This window comes from Arachis stenosperma, chromosome 1, assembly GCF_014773155.1.
Source record: "Arachis stenosperma cultivar V10309 chromosome 1, arast.V10309.gnm1.PFL2, whole genome shotgun sequence".
Lineage (NCBI taxonomy): Eukaryota > Viridiplantae > Streptophyta > Magnoliopsida > Fabales > Fabaceae > Arachis > Arachis stenosperma.
Window position 1 is genome coordinate 10,612,309 of NC_080377.1, and position 18,047 is coordinate 10,630,355.

Consider the following 18,047-nt stretch of genomic DNA (forward strand, 5'->3'; position numbering starts at 1 on the left):
AATTATCTAGGAGATCTAGTAGTATTTAAGCTCGCTTACTAATTCATAGATTTTCTCTATTATTTAATACTGATAAATTTGTTGTACTAATATGATAGAGATTATTAGATTATAGAATTATTATGGGAGCTTAGCATAGCATAGCACCTAAGCTACCAAAATACTAGGCTTTGGACTTGGTCTAAAACAAAATATTGAAATCAAATAAAGTGTATTCAATATTATTTCTATTTGCATGTATTGTAAATGGTAAAGAATTTTCACATAAGGGGAGAAGCTGACACACTTCCATGGACATCTATCCTTAGAATTCATTAGTCAAACAAACTAAACTACCAAAGATTCAGTTATGAATTGAATGAGACTTGGTCTAGCATTGTTGGCCATGCATCCTTAGAATTCCAAAGGCATCTTTTTGAGTTGTTGTGCTGCTTGTTTATTATTATAAAGTTTGGATCATATATATTTTTAATAATATAATTTTGAGAATAGTAGTGTACTTAAAATATTATTTTAATCTCCTTTTATAACATTAAGAATATCTTTTTTTTTGTAAATGATTTGTTTGATTTAGAATATACAATCTTAAAGAATATGTTTATATATGATAAAAATGTGCTTATAGATGAAAAAAAAAACACAAGAGTTATTCAAATATGTTTGTTATTATAGTTGTAAGAAAACATTTTGGTGTTTATTTTTTAAAAAATTTAATTAATGTTTGTTCGTGTTTATTTTGTTGCTAATTTTTTATTACATATATAAAAAAACCATTAAATTAATTATTCCTATAAAATATATACTAAAATATAAAACTATATATTAATAATAAATTAAATAATACATATATTTATATATAAATAAGTCATAATTGATTTTTTTGTATAAATCGCATTTTTATTTTTCTAGTCTAATTAAAATTTGACCATAAGTAATATATGAATGAAAGTGAAAATAAATTCACCTTTGACTATATGTTTGAAAGAATTATTTGTCATTAATATTGAAATTCTATAATGATAACATATTACGTGGTTCATTGAATTTGTCTATTTTATGTTTACGATAAATATGATTAAATTATTATATTAATTTTAGATTAGTCCACCTTGTATATTGGAAAAAAATCTTGCTAATAATCGCCTTAAAAGCATTCTTATCTTTAATTAGTGATACTAAGAATTTGTTTGGTAAATTTAAAAAAAAAAATAGTGTTTATATTTTTGAAAAGTATAAATTTTTTATTTTGTGTTTGATAAATTAAAAAGATTATGTATTTGTATTTATAATTTTAAAAAAATTAAAGATATTTTTAAAAGCACTTTAAGGTAAAAATTGTTAAAGTTGATTTATACTTATTAAAATTAAAAAATTTAATATAATCTTATATATTAATTAATTTTTTAATTTAACTTATATTTATATTTATTATAATATCTTAAATTTTAAAATTTTTTTACCAAAATAAAATTGTTGTTATTTGTGTTTATTAAAAATTATTTTTAATTTAATTTACTAAATATAAATATTACAATTTTTAAAAAATTATATGTTAAAAACTAATTTTCATAAAATATTTTTAAAAAATAAAAATTTTATCAAATCAAACTTAAATATAAAAAGTTTGAATAAAAAAAAAATTAAATTAAATTTTTAAAATTTTTTAATTATTTTATGCATTGAGTGTATTGGGAAGTTTAAAAATAATTAAACTTAAAAATAATTAAAAAAATTATTTTATTTTTGAGCTTTTGAGTGCATTGGATTAGCACTCTTTTTTTGTTTTTATCGAAGATAGAGAGACTCGAATTCGTGATCTCTTAAGTGAGTATAGAAAGATTATATCATTTGAGTTATAACTCATTGGTAGCACTCTTTAAGTTAACCCAATTTTAATATTTAATTTTTTAATTATTATCTAATAAAGTTTTTATGTAATTATTACAAAATTTTGAAGCAAACCGATTTTTATCATTATATATAAAAAAACTCTTTTAAAAAAATGTATATTAAGATAGTAACTTAAAAATATTTGATATAAAAAATTTAAGACACCTATTCTAATAAAAATACTAAAAATATATTTTCATAAAAATCTTTGTATTAAAACAAAAACAAAAGACATTTTTTATAAATAGAGATGGAGGCGGGAGAGGAATACCTACTTTCAACCATGTTCATTATCATCCTTATAAGAGAGTATTAATTAGGTGCTTCAAATAAAAGTCAAATTGTAATTAATGATAATAGAAGATAATAGTTTATCGGTCAAACATATGAACACGTTAAATTTAAATTTTATCTTTAATATAAAGTATTTTAGGTATCTTTTTAAATTATAAAATAATAATATTATTTTATTATTTTTTTCTTTTTTCATAAATTTCAAAAATAAAAAATAAAAGCGCAGACTAAAGGCATTCTAAATTTATAATACATATGGATAGAATAGAAAGTTATGACAATATTCTTTTTGATAATTCTCTTTATGCTTTATTTTTTAATTTTTCGATTTTATCTTTTTTAGTAAAATATTAATTTTCTTTTAGTGTTTAGACTAAATTTTAAAGTAGTTCTTAATATTTTAAAATTATTACAATATTATCCTACTATTAATTCTGTTAATAATTCTATAACAGAAATGCACACATAAATATTATAATCTATAATAAAAAACTAATCTCATATTACATTACTGAAAAGTAGAAAATTAAATAAATAGAAGAAAAATAATACTAGGATATAAAGGAACGAAATGTAATTAGAATTTTATATTACTAATAGTATTTTTTATTTAATTTTTTATATTTCACTAATAATATATAAAATATTAGAAATTTAAATAAGATATTCAAAACCTCACCAACAACTTGAAGATTTGACTCAAATAATTGAAAAAGATAAAATATATATTTTATTTAATAAAAATATTATTCGTATATTAAAATTAGTCACTAATATATTTATATATAAATATATATAATTTAATTTATTTTTAAAATGGTGAAAACTCAGGTGCAGTCGACTTCACGTGAAGTTGATAACTGAAAGTCGTTAGATAATTTAATTGATTCGACTAAATTTTCATCTAACGGCTCAAAATTATCAACTTCACATAAAATCGATTGCACCTAAATTTTAGTATACATGTAACATAATTATTTATTTATTAATTTATTTTTTATACGAGAGTATATATGAAGATAGGAAAATGACACAAATTTTAAATTGTAGAATACTACCTTAGTATTGGATAGTTACCATTGGATAATACTACTCATTTCAACATTTAAAAACAATACACAATCCTTATTATTACCAAACAAGTCCTCTTTTCTAGTCTTTTACTATTTTCCCCATAAAAGCGCTTTCCCCTTCTCTCTTAGCCACTTCACACGTTCCACACAACGTAATACAATTCCTTATATAATAGTTTAATAAATTATTAAATATAATAATATAAATAGTTTTTATAAATAGGGCTTTCCCTTCATTTCCTTATTCTTATTACCTTTTGTTTTGTTTTTTTTTTACAATTTTCTCTTCTCTTTCTGTCATTTCCTTTTTCTTAAAAGGTCTCATTCAACTGTTCGGGTCCCTCTGAAGTCAAAGTTCCAATCTTTTCCGCAATCACAATTCTGGGTCTTCATTTTTTTTTGTTTTCCATCGATCTACTTAGCGAGGTTCTGATTGGGGTTTGGTTGAAACTTTCATCAGTGAGGTATTTTTTTAATCTTTTTATTTTTCGTCTTTTGCTTTCATAGCCTTAATTTTTTGCTACTGTTTCTTGTGATTCATGTATAGATAGACCTTAATGAACGATCATGGTGATTCTAGTAATAACAGTGTTTTTGGGTGTTCACTGAAAAAGAGAAAAAAACATTATATTAAAAAAATGATTCCAATTTGTTTGACTTCAAAATGAGGTGGCGACTGTTCATTGTTGAATTCTTGAGATTCTAAGGGGTGAATTTTATTTTATTTTATTTGTTGTTTAGTTTGTGAGATTTGGTGGTGGTTGTGATTTGATTTTGAAGTTCTGTTCTGAGTATATTAAAGAATTGGATTGTTCTGCTATGGAAGGGTGATTGAAGCTGCGTGTGTGTGTGTGTTTTTATTTATTTATTTTTCATTGTTGGAGCGAGTAAATTGGTGAATTTGAGGGGTTTTATGTTATTTAATTGTAGAGAAAAAATGGATAACAACAAAAATAGGCATCATGGTGGTGATGGCAATTTGGGTGTGAACAAAATGGGGAAGAATATAAGGAAAAGCCCTTTGCATCAGCCCAATTTTGGTAACAATGGGACTTCTGCCGCCGCGGCCGCGGCTGCTATGGGTGCTAGACCTCACCAGCCTCAGCCTCAGGTTTACAACATTAGCAAGAATGACTTCAGAGATGTTGTTCAGCAGCTTACTGGCTCACCCTCACTCAACAATGCTACTCCGCCGAGGCCTCAGCAGAATTCGCCGAAGCCACAGAGTATGCGGCTGCAGAAGATTAGGCCTCCCCCTTTGACGCCGATAAGTAGGCCTCCTCTGAGGCCACCAATGCCTGCGCAGGCCCCGGCCGCAGCCCCTGCCGGCCCTGCAATGGTTCCTTATAATAATAATAACAATGCTTTGCATAGGCCTGGTCAATTTGGACAGCCTGCACTGAATCCTCCTTTGCATCATCCAGGGGACATGTGGGCTAATACGGCCGAGTCGCCTATCTCGGCTTACATGAGATACCTGCAAAATTCAATGATGGATCCTGGGTCAAGGGGGTCAAGGGGTAACCAAATGCAGCCTCAGTCTCAGCCTCATGGGAATGCTCAGCATCAGTTTCAGCAGCATCCTCATCAACCACCACCTGGTCAGGGGAATGTGCAGCCTCCGAATCCACCTTCATCCGCTTTGATTCCTAATCCTCATATGCCTCCTATGATGCCCTCATCAAGATTCAATGGTCCACATCCTCCAATGAATGGAACTAACCCGCTTGTGCCGAGTATTCCTTCTCCACAACCAAATGGCCCTCCCGTTTTACCTTCTCCGACATCTCAATTCTTGTTACCCTCGCCAACCGGTTACATGAGTTTCTTGTCCCCTCGTTCTCCTTATCCGCTGCTGTCACCCGGAGTTCAATTTCCAACTCCTTTAACACCCAATTTCCCTTTCTCACCCTTTGGACAGTCAGGGCTTTTCGGCCCTGGCCCTCAAACTCCAGTCTCTCCAGGCCTATTTCCGATATCCCCTTCAGGCTTCTTTCAGATGGCCAGTCCTAGGTGGAGAGATCAATAACCTTCATCTCCGGCTGCATGCTTATCGGTGGTGCTTCATTCTAACCGAACTGATCCTAGTTCTTGATAGAATCTTTGTTCATTGGCAATGCTATGTACAATCCAACTTTTCAGCTGCTTTTAGGTGTCTCCATCTTCTCATTCCTTTTGTTTTGTCTTTCTTTATGACTAATAATGGCTGCAACCTGCAACCCTTTTGCATTGACAAGCTTTTGCATTAGGTGATTTGTTTGAAGATTAGAAAGGACAAGGAGGACTCAGCTATATATAATATGAAAGCAAGTAGGGTTACAAACAATATTTGTTATTTTAGGGTAGGTCATGCTATCTTTATTTTTTATTTTTTGGGTAATATAATGGATTGGATTGGATTGCATAGTTGTTTGATGTCTTAATTTATTTTCATTCTAATATCAAGCAGTTTCTCATTTTGTTTGGTGTTTGTTAATGTTATACTCTTTTTGTGAAGCATTCTTGAATCTTTTTGAACATCTGAAAGTGGGTTTTTATGGAAACCAAAATCTAAAGTTGATTAAGTAGGTTTTGACATGGAATATAATATATTTGGGTGCTCAAAGAAACATTTTCGGCTTAGATTTGGTAGGTAATTTGGTTATAGTTTTTTTTTTTGGGGTTTAGGTTTTTTACACAACACACATACACACTCACACACACCACTACTACTATCCATGGATATTTTGTTGATTTTGTTGAGTTGTCGTATTTGTCTGTCGAACACGTTTTAGACACGATATTCATTTTACACTCGTCCGACACACGTGTCGTTTGTGTCCAACTGTGTCTTAACAAAAAAATGAAAAAAAAAAATTTATGTTTGAAAACACCTAATATCATCACGTGTAAGCGTGTTTAGTTTTATTCTTAACATATATTTTTTAAATGAGTTTAGAAATAATATATATTTTATTTATTAAAACAAAAAATATTTTAAATATCATATATAATTAAAAAAAGACATTAGAAATAGTTAAAAAATTAATTTATATTTTAACATAAAAAAATATCAAAATATCATTACAATTTATTTAAAAGAATTTATATTTTATATAAATGCCGTGCCTTTATATCTTGCAAAAATTAAAATTTATGTATCTACAAATCTCATATCGTGTACTCGTGTCTTGTATCCATATCAATGTCTTTGTATTGTAGTTTTTTTTTTCTCTTTTTGTTACATTTTTTCTTGAAATTTTTTTGAAAATATTAACTAAAATGGTTGAAGTCTAAGAGGAAAAAATAGCTAAAAGCTTTATTTGGTATTAAATTTGGGGTTTGCATAATATTAGGGGTTTTATTTTCACTTATTTAAGTGAAAAAATAGTTAATTAAGAGTAGTTTTGTGCCAAAAAAAAAAAAACTAAATCTCATTGGTTTTGGAAATTTAAATTTTATGTAATAACTAATTCGAGCATGTGCAATTTATTCACATATTATGGAACGAGTAAATCACTTTTCTCTACTATAATCTATTTTTTTTTTTAAACAAAATACCTCAACTTACTGCGATTTACTAACGGTAGAAATAGGATACAAATGTGAATATTTTGGAAATAGGACATGGGGATAAACAATTATGCCATATATATGTACACTAAAAATTAATTATTAAATCAATTATTCATATAAAATAATTTTGAAATATAAAATATATGATAAAAAAAATAAAATAATACATATAAATATACACAAATACATAATTACTAATCTTTTGTATGAGTATAATATTTTCAAAAGGTAATTAGCTAATTTTTTATTTAAGTGAAAAACCTTATAATATTACTCTTTTAACATGACTAGATAAAATATCTAGATTCTCTGATTTAAGAATATAGTAATATGGTCAAAATAATTATAATTCTAAAATTTCATAGTTTTATTTTTGGATGAAACTTAGATTTAATTTTGTATGGGTTTAATATATTATCCAAATGGCAGAGTAGAATAAGTTGACTCTGTTTTATATATTTTTCATCAACCATCTTCAATTATTTTATATACAAAATTAGCAAATCCTATCACATGTTTAATATAATAATACAATGATTTGGACACCCTAATTTTCTCCCACAAAAGCTCAATTACCTGTGACTTCTTCTTCTACTTTTGTTGACCCTGCAAGGCTGCAACATTTTCTTTGTAAAAGACTAATACTTTGTTTGGTTGGAAGGAAAAAAATAGAAAGAAAAAAATAGAAAAAAAAATTGAGTGAATTTTTTTTTTTAGAGATGTTTGGATGAAAAAAAAATAAAAAAAAGGAAATAGTATATAATATTATGAAAAGACAATTTTATCTTTAGATATTTTAAAATATATTAAAAAATAGAGAATAATATTAAAATATTAATATTAAATATATTTTCCTTCCATTTTTCATCCATTATTGGAGGGAAAAATTTTTCAGTGGATCCTATCCACTTTTGTATACTATTCATTATTTCTCTTTGCTTTTTTCATTTAATCAAACAAAGAAAAATATTTATTTTCCTTCTAATTTCTTTCTTTTTTATTTATTTCTTTCCATTTTCACTTCAAACAAATACACCCTATCAAGTCCCAAAAAAAAAAAAAAACAAATACACCCTAAAAGTAGCTCTAGATATTTTAAATCTAAGTAGAGATTCTCTAAACCCTTTTTTTAACCAGCCTTGTTGGAAAGTAGATATTGTAAATCTAGTAGAAATCCTTAGCCCTTTTTTGACGGTTTTAATCGTCACTATACATATTAATTTACATATTTTTAATTAAACAATTAATCACCAAAATGATCAAATTTACCATAATAAAATAATTAAATTTACAATAGAAAAACAATCAAACTTTGTCTACAGTAGTATAAATTTTTTTTTTATAAAATACAAAATATTTATTTTTATATGCAATGACGGATTGATAACTAATTTTTTAATTTATATACATATAACATGATTGAATTAAAACAATTTAACTTATTAAATATTTATGGGATTGTTGAATTAATTATTATACTCTTCTATAATTATAAATTAGCTACTATTCAGCCATTATATATTTTTAAAAGTTTGATTATGTTATTCTGAAAAGAAATTATTTTGTTATGAAAAATTTGATTATTTAAGTAGTTGAGGGATCATCTAATTTCAATACTTGTTTGCCTTTATATATTTAATTTTTTTCTAATCATCATCATCCGAAGAACAAATAGGTAGCTCCACTACTAGTTAAGATCGGAAAGCAAAGGATGTTTGGGTGAGATGACAATATATAGAAGAATGAATTTTAATTTGGCACGTTGGAATATATAATAAAACCTTGAATCATATTCCTTAGTCCTTACGTGGGTGTTTATAACTTATCTATTTAGTGCATGCTCTTTCGCCTGCCATCTTTCAAAGTGTTAAACTTAGGAGAACGTGACTTTATTATTCACGACCTCTACCCGATATAGTTTTTTTTTTAGAAGAAAAACTTTAACGGCACTTATAAATTACGTACAGATTATATATATTAGATCTGAAATTAAATAAGAAAATAGATAAATTTTATGTTAAATTATGGTCTAAAAAAACACAAATTTTAATTACAAACAATCTTATAAAAAGATAAATGAATTACAATCTATACAAACTATAACACAGAAAAATATCCTCTCTTTTTTTCTAAATAAATCTAAAAGTTTTTCGAATATGAAAATATTTTTATAGACAAAATGTTCTCCTCGTTAAACCTTCAACTATGTTCTATAAAATCATACATAAAATACTCATAAAAAGAACCAATACACCACATTAAAAAAAGAATAACTACAAAAAAATTATTTTATATCTAGAGCTAGATCTAGTTCTCTAAAAATCAAGAGCAATAACAACAAACAAACAAGCAGAAAAAAATAGTGATAGAGCGCAGAGGAGAGGAGTCAAGGAGCAAAGAAAGGCCATTGCAATCCACAGCCCAAACTAAGACGGTGGCGGCAACTCTCAAGAAGTTAAGTTTGTAACACCCTACCACACGGAGCTTTACGCTTAAGCCGTAAAATAGGGATGGTGTGGTATTACGATTTCTAAAATAAAATGTATACATATAATATCAGAAAGAATATAATAAACTAAAAGTCTTGAAAAACAGGTGAAAAAAAATTTTGAAATAAAAACGCAATGCTCAGAAAACGAGTTAACTTGCGTACTAAGAAAGCTATAGCTATCACGTATAAAATAATGAAAGTAAAGATAGAGGGCAAAGATACAAAGTAACAAGCTACTAACTCAGTCCGTGAAGTCAAAGCTGGCCGGAGAATATTTACACATTTATATACATACCCAAAATCCAAACGTACATAAACAACATCCTGTCTCTTCATAAACCTCTAAGAGGGTCAAAAAGAACAAGTCATGCAGAGAGAAAACTAAGTACCTATATATACAGGATTGTACAATCAAAAAGTAACCCAACAACCACTTCGTTTCAGAAGTCCAGACGCCTCACTAGGTGCTTCTCGACCTATATTTGAAAAACAACAATATAGTATGGGATGAGAATCAGAGGTTCTCAGCATGGTAAAGGTGTCACACATATAAAATATAAGGTCCTGAAAATGCCAGAGACAATCCTAGAATGCCGACACTCAAATTATAAAGCTTAAAGTATTAAACAGAAACCATAAAAGGTGATTTTCCACTACAGCAGAGGCGGAGGTTACAGGCGCTTTTTTTTCCTTTTAGCGGCGGTTTTAAACCGCCGCAAAACAGTTTTCCGGCGGCTATGGTTACCGCCCTGGATATGAGCGCGGGGACTGAGTTCAGCGGCGGTTTCCAGCAACCGCTGGTATAACCGCCGCTAAATACGTATTTCGCGGCATATGTTAAAATAACCGCCGCAAAATTAACGTTCAACGATTTACTACTCTGTTTATCAGCGGTTTAAAAACCGCCGCGAATCAATTCAGTTTCCTCTAATTTGAATGTATTTTGCGGCTATCATACAACCGCCGCAGTATAGGTCCGATTTGTCTCCATGTTTATAGGCGGTTGCTAACCGCCGCAATCCACCATACAAGTGCTATATTTTTTGAGTCTTTCTGGCGTTTTAAGAACCGCCGCCAAGTTAAGAAAAAAATTTAAAAAAAAAAAACGCAGAATTTGGATTTTTATTTATGAAATCACGTAAAATTTACTTAAATATTATAATAAATTTGGTTCCCTGGATTAATAATTATTTTAGGAGTGAATGTATTGACGGATAGAAACTAAACATGTGACAAAACCAGAAAAATATCCAAAAACCAAAATGTATTTATCAAAATATCAAAAAAATAAATCTCTTGCTAAGAGTTGCGTAGTCTACTTCAAAAAAAGTATGCATCCATCCAAAACAATTTCAATCCTAAACTACTATTTTCTACTGCATCAAAACCACTTAACACATCCCTGCAGCAATCTCTGGTGGCAGCTCCTCACCCTGCCGTTGAAAAAGATAAATCAAAGCACTCTCCATTACCTTTATCCTTTTCTTGTCTGCTGCTGCTTCATCTTCCATCGCCTTCCTTTTCAACTTCTCAGCTTCCAGTTCTGTCTGTAGTTCATTCAGCTTCCTTTGCGTCTCCTCTTCTAGGACTCGGTTTACTGATGGCCGCAAAGTTGTACCAAAGAGTTGACTAGGAGTCGGTCCAAGACCCACTCCACGCACTCTACCCGGTTTCTCTCTTCCAAAAACCTGAGCAAGGGAATCATTTTGAGACAAGACTCTAGAAGACTCATCTTCTTGCTCAATCTCCAGAAGTCTTTCCTACAGACATAAAACAACAATATAGATCCGATTCAAGTACATTCAACTTAATTAAAACTTAAAATGAGACAATATATTTGAGGCACACGATAAGCATAAGCATGCATAGGGATATACATCTGAAGTGAGAGCAGGGAATATTTTTGAATGGATTGGATTCCAGTTCTATTACAAAATCAATTTGAGGAACCACAAGACACCCAAGTACGCTACAGATTTCACTATTCAGATCTCCCTGGATTCCAATACTTATATTGTTCTTCCTCTATTACTAAACTTAGATTCCAACCTTCTACTGTTCTCTCTCTATTACTAAATTTATGCATATTACACGCTCTCAGAATATCGCTCATTTAAATAAATGTATCATCCCATCAGATGATACATTGGCAAATGCGAAGTCGAGGAATATATTCAGTCCATCCCTATATTCTGTACTATCTCGTGGCTTTGTAATCCAGCTCTTATCAATGTCTTAGTAAATGAAATAGCACATACAAATAGATACTTAGTAAAAAACTACATAGAAATAAAAACCCCAACTAAAAAAGGGGTGTGTGTCAGTTCAACCAATAACAGTTTATCACAATTATGTTAAGGGAGAGTACCACACGATAATAAACTCGACAAGATATTACAAGCTAAACCATGTAGGAAGAAACGCAATAACTCAAAACAGAAACAGAACTAAAGTTGAGTGCATCCCAGATAACATGAAGAACAGGAAAGGTATTGGGAAGGAGGCTTACTCATGTTTAAAATTCTGTGCTTTCTTAAAAGAATACTGGTAGAAAGAATTGCTGGTTCCAAGTCCAAAAAATGAAAAGATAAAGAAAAGCTACCTTAAAAATTGAAAAAGAAACCAAGAATAACCGTTAAAATTAAACAAAAAATAGGTCAACAAAGATAACTAAACAATGATCATGTACAGTGAATTGGATCTTTAAAATATCTCGAAAATGGAAGACAAAACAGTATTAAAAGTTAGAATTAAAAGAAAGTTAATAAAAAGGGGTCAAAATAACAATAATAACAAATGGAGGATAGATTCATAAAACTTTAAGGATATATTACACCTTGTATGCTTATAAGAAGCTCTTATTATAGTTTCCCTGCCATAATTGTCTTTGACCGTGTAAATATAATAAACAAGTTCAGTGAGTAAGAATGAATTATTAAGCCCTCAACTCAATTTTAATATATTGTACAAGTCTCTTGAAACGGGTTTTGAGAAGTCAATATTGTTCCTTTACTTGGAAAAGAAAAAGGGCATTCAAGAAAATGTGGTTTTGAGCCATGGTAAGGGAGCTGCTATAACATTGATAATTATAGTAACAATGATGAAGAATATAATTGAGTTCTTTATCTATTTTGGCTTCATCTGCCATGTGACATAGAAAATGTATTACCCAAGCAGGAAATAGAAAGAGGAAACCATGGTCAAGCGAAATCAATTGAAGTCAAGTAAAAAAAAAGCAACTTTATAAGTAAACACGCAGAGTCCATAATATCTTTATTGTTTTTCATTCTTGGATAAATGCCCAAAGTCCTATCTTATATAAACCAAACTTCTCTATCAATAATTAGTATATAAACCATGACTATAATACAAAGGAAAACTGTATATTCTGTTGGAATTAGTATATAAACCGTGACTAAAATCCTATCCATAATATCTAGCTAGCTGCGGATACTAGTTAAGCACTACTTTCAAGTTTCACATAAATAATAATACATAGGAAACCTGTATATTCTGTTGCAATTCGTTGAACATAACAGGTACCAATCAGTCAAACCAAAAATGAAATAAAGACTCATGTATCTATATGTTTGTTAGAACTTAGTAACTCCTCTTGACTTCAACATTTCATTCATTAGTCAGATTTTTTGGAAATTAGAATGCCACCAAATATACTATATGATCAATTATCCAACAATATCCAAAACTCACACAATATTGCTTATTTCACTTTAATATTACTAACAATAGGCAAAAGATGCAGTAGTGAGAAGTTTTCAATGCAGGTAAGTATTGGTTATACCACATATACACTATTGTGGTTACATCAGGCCCAAATCATTCTAATTAAAACCCTTTTTCTAACTAAGAGATTTGTCAATGCCACTACTCACATGTGCAAAAGATGAATGGATACAACATTAATAAATCAAATTTATCAGAATGGATTCAAATTTCCAAGCTTAGAGGCAGACCATAGAGGCAGGACAGAATGCAAAGATCACAATGGAGATCATTATGAACACTGTAGCATTTGTATGTCTGTAGTTCTGTACACGCACCTAAAAGGAATGATGACAACCACTTTGCATCTATATATCAGGGTTATTCCATAACCTTGTAAATAGACTAGTCTATTTAATTTCATACTTTAATAGCAACATACACAGGGAAGGGAGTCAGTGATGTTTCAAAGGCTAGTTGAATTTTCTTGTCTCTCAACCAAAGTATTTCAGATTCAATCCAACTCACACGATTACCCTTCAAGTTCAACTAACTCTATCAGGTTTAAGAAGGCAATATAAATTTGAGAATCGATCGTAAGAAAAAGGGGATAAAAAGACAACAATCAACAATCGATTGAGCATCAAAGAATCTGTAAAATTAAATCAATCCTGAAATACTGAAATCACAGGTCCATATTTAAATTGAAACAAGATAATGCATCTCCATTATTGACAGTTGACATAAGAATGAACACTTAGGAATATATGAATCAGTCATACCTTGATGGAGAAAAATGCTCCACCCCTAAATCCTCATCCCAGAGAAAGATATAATCATAAGTAGATACAATATCTGGATGTAGAAATCTTTTTGCAAACCACCTAGAAAAGAACACAAAGAATTAATATCGTAAACAATTGATGTCCATAAGTTGCAAGTCTTTTTAAAAGGAAAGCATAAATGTTAGGAAACCAAAGTAAGAGGAGAATCCATCTCATAGTTTCAATGAGACCTTGTATTGATATGCAAATTCTTTTCAGTTGGTTAGTGTTGATTCCCAGGAAGAAAAAGGGTAACAAATAACAATGGAATCCACAGCATTAAGTGAATAAATGGTTCTCCCAACTTCAATGAAGCTTACAAACTTATCTGGCTCCTTTTGTTCTCAAGAACCCTTTTGATGTTCAATGAATCGTTGCCATTAATATATAAAAGAGATTGATTCAAGCACATTCATAAGGAACACAAAATCATCTTCAGAGGAACCCTTTTGTTCTCAATTATGTTCACTCAAAGCACTCAACCTTGTTTCTCAGCTCCCCATTCATCACACAAAGCTAATAGTACCCTATCTGTCTACACAATAAGAGATTGATTCAAGGGTGAGAGATAGACGATATTAACGTGAACCAATCAAGTCTCCATACTGAATATAAAAATTAACAGGGCAATTCATCCTTGATGATCATGGACAGATGTATTACACTCTAATTTTTTTTAATCTTTTGGAAGATAAACTTGCAATCTGCTAATTCATGGTGCAGAATGAAATCCCTAACTCAAAACAGCTTCAATTAACAACAATTTATAGAACATATAGATAAATACATGTTCGGAACTCGGTACCAATAATGAAAACTATAAGAAAAGCTCATTGTGGAGGAACAAACCAGTGAAAGGGGGAGGCAGCAATAGCTAGGATTCGCGCACGGTGGAAGACGGTGTCGCGGTTTCACACAGTACCGATGAGATGTTCAACTTCGTCGCCGGAGATAGAACCACGGTTGGCCGCTGCGCGATTCGACAACCAAGACGGAAGCGCCGGGTGGAGCGGATGGAACGCGGCTCTGCTCCCGCTCGTGTTCGGTGCGCTAGCAAAATCAAGTGCTGGGTTTCTGCAAAATTGGGGGGACGGGTTTCGATTAATGGCAGTAAGGTAAAGGGGGGAATTTAATTAAGGAATTGAAACTCACCTGGCGGCATTTATAGGTGTACTCGCGGGTAGGTTGCGGCAGATTTAGGTTGGGTGCTCTTCGCGCCTCTGCCTGTGCTTTCGTTCGCGCCAAGAAGGCCTCGTAAAATCTGGAGGGTTCAAGATAAACAGACCACTTTCGCAGCGGTTCGGACTGCACGGCCGCTATCCAGGGGGTGTTTAGCGGTACCTGCCATGACCGCCGCTGACCTCTGCTGGGATCTTCCAACTAGCGGCGTTGTTGGAATGGGCCGCTGTTTCTCCGCCGCTAGACTCCGCCTCTGCTGTAGTGTTCTAAATGTATCTGAGCCTAACTTAACTTAATCCTGAATCTAAGTCTTACCGCCTTTCCTCCATACCTCCATCTCCGACAACATATCATAGACAAATAAGCAGATAAGGCAAGCACAAGAAGGTTACAAGTACTGCAGGTAGCAAATATACATCTAAAATAGCAAATACACTTAGGCACACCCAGTTAATGCATAAACAAGTAATTCAAGTAATATGCACATGATGCATGCCTATCCTAAGGCTGATGAGTCTCATCTGTCGGTTATCAAGCCAACCCGATAAGTCTGGTTTGCTAAACCCTTGGACAATCCCTCGACGTGCATCCCCAAGAGCCTATGCATAACTTTTTCTCAAATAATCAATATTGCTCAATGGGGGTAACATTCGCGGAAATTTTTAAATGCCCGGTCACCCTTATGTCGTAGGATCAACAGAGTATCGAGTTTTCGACCTAGTACACGTAGTGGCAAGCCACGGTACTTTACCCAAGGGATCTCGTATCTCAGATCATTTGATTATTTAAGCCAAATAACATACATAATCATTCATAGCATTTCATATTCAATTCATCACTTTTTCAGTTTTACTAACTTAATCTGATTATCAGGTTTAATACTATTATTTATGACTAAAGGAATGAAAATAGAGGTTTAGAAGTTTGAAATAGAATTTAAAACTCAAAAAACCATGTTTGCTGAAATAGGGACCACGCGTACGCTTGGCTCACGCATACGCGTGGGAGTGTAAAAAGGCAGCTCGCGCGTGCATCCCCTTATCATGCGTATGCGTGGACATGCATGTTGGCTCATTACGCATACACATACAAGGAGGTCAGTCAAAAATTTCATGCCACGTGTATGCGTGGACGTACGTTCTTCCAAAAATCTGATTAAGTAGAAAGCTGTAGAATTTACATAATTTCCATAATTTCAACCAAACTTCCGATGTGCATAACTTAATCATTTTAAATCGTTTCTCATCCGTTCTTCGAACGGCATAAACTTCACGAACCCAATTTTCATTTAAAATAAATTGGAAGCAAATTGAGAGTCTGAAAGCCAAGTTATAGCTCGCCGAAGTTCGGCCCAAAACCAACTTTTTACAAAACTCATTAAACCTCCATTTCATTATTCTTTCCATTCACATATCAGCCATTTCACACCTGAAAATCAATCCTAACACATACAATATTCCCAGCCACAAGATCCTACACCATTTCATCATCCAACATACAACAACATGGCACAATTTCACACCTCAACAATTTCATATACACTTAATCAATATATATATAATCATATCAGCATCAACTCAAACATTTATCACCCTATTGTCCATACATCAACAATTACCATTACATAACCAACTTATATCATAAATGTTAAAGACACTAAGTATGGTACACTTCCATGCGTTCCAACTTATCCTAAGGTCATCTAGCCTAAATTTTTACAGAATATTATATATTAAATGTAAGAAACCTAAACCATACTTTAGTCGATTTCCACGTATTGTCTAAGGCAACTCACCAAAATAAACACACCCCCCAAAAGTTCAATAAAACAGCTTCCTCCAAGTTCCAATATCCACAATTTCAAATTCTAATTATTTATTCACAACCTAATACACATTCATAACACATATACACCCAATTTAATTCCCCAAGCACAAATTCAGAATATTTAGATAGAATTATAGTATCCTCACCTTACCCAAGCTTCGTATAAGTGAGAGTGAACGTTTTCCTCAAGCTAATTGGATCCTAATACATCAAAAATCAAAGAAACTCAATACCTCTACATAGTTTTCGAAAATTTGGGAAAGGAGTGGCTGAGAGTGATTAAATGGCTTACCTATGAAATTGTTCCGGTAGAAATGTAGAGTTCGACGCGGTAGTCGCGTGGCCACAAATGATGCGGCGATTGGAGTTCGGATGAAGGAGATACGGTGATTTAAATTACCGTAAGGGTTAGGGAAAATTTCTTTTTTCCTTTTCCCTGCATGCTTTCAGCGCTGCTTCTGCTGAATTGGGGAAGAGAAGAGGCTTTAGTTCACTTAAGTGCTGGACCGGTTGGGCCCAATTTAACCGGTTCGTTCTGTTTGTTCTAATTTTGGGTTAATTTTTTTTTAAATTAGTGTCAAAATTCTCGTTTTGACGAGCTATATCCTAATTTAATATAATATTCACATTTCTAATTTTTTTTATTAAAAAATGAATTTATTGACTAATATTTATTAATTTAACGGGGTTTACAAAGTTTCGTTCTTGTTTTCTTTCGCGGAAGAGAGAGAACTCAGTTGTTTTGTTTTTAATCTCAAAACAAAAAATTATCATACGCAAATTATTTTTTTATATCGGGGTGAAAATTGTGTTTTTTAGGATCTTGGATTATAAGAGTATTATTATTAAATGTAAAACTTTTTTATTTAAAATATAGAAATTGGACCCTTCGATTTATTTAGAAACAAAAATCGGGCCATTCGATTTGTTAGGAACAAAAATCGGCCCCTCCAATTTATGAATTTTTTTTAAAAAAAATCACAATAAACAAATTGAACCTTCCAATTTGATGTTAAAAAAATTTTTAAAAATTAACTTACAAAGCAATCAGTAGGTCCGATTATTAATTCCTATACCAGAATAAAAACACATGCACACCCAATAGAATTGAATTGCACACATTACTTTTCCATGATAAAAAATTTTAGCCTATTATCATATATAGTTGGTATAACTAACTGAATTCTTTAG

General features: G+C 31.2%; 1 protein-coding gene and 1 long non-coding RNA gene across 3 annotated transcripts; one reads left to right on the top strand and one right to left on the bottom strand.

Annotated features, from left to right (window-relative positions):
* The first annotated feature begins 3,510 nt into the window (after nucleotides 1–3,510).
* On the top strand, nucleotides 3,511–5,756 carry LOC130936312 (protein HAIKU1-like). The gene is made up of 2 exons (XM_057866398.1): nucleotides 3,511–3,721; nucleotides 4,188–5,756. The coding sequence occupies exon 2, from the start codon at nucleotides 4,195–4,197 to the stop codon at nucleotides 5,284–5,286; it is 1,092 nt and encodes a 363-aa protein (XP_057722381.1). The 5' UTR covers nucleotides 3,511–3,721; nucleotides 4,188–4,194; the 3' UTR covers nucleotides 5,287–5,756.
* Nucleotides 5,757–10,533: 4,777 nt separating this feature from the next.
* LOC130965882 (uncharacterized) lies at nucleotides 10,534–17,315 on the bottom strand. 2 transcript variants are annotated; one of them, XR_009081239.1, is made up of 6 exons: nucleotides 17,149–17,315; nucleotides 17,003–17,057; nucleotides 15,003–15,366; nucleotides 14,700–14,924; nucleotides 13,809–13,910; nucleotides 10,534–11,063 (listed from the first exon to the last, which is right to left on the bottom strand). It is a non-coding gene; the product is annotated as an uncharacterized LOC130965882 (long non-coding RNA). The 2 variants fall into 2 exon arrangements; XR_009081238.1 differs by having other exon boundaries at nucleotides 15,003–17,057.
* Nucleotides 17,316–18,047: the final 732 nt, after the last annotated feature.

What these genes read in the sequence shown, in the direction of transcription:
- LOC130936312 (XM_057866398.1), top strand. Translation starts at nt 4,195, where the DNA reads ATGGATAACAACAAAAATAGGCATCATGGTGGTGATGGCAATTTGGGT.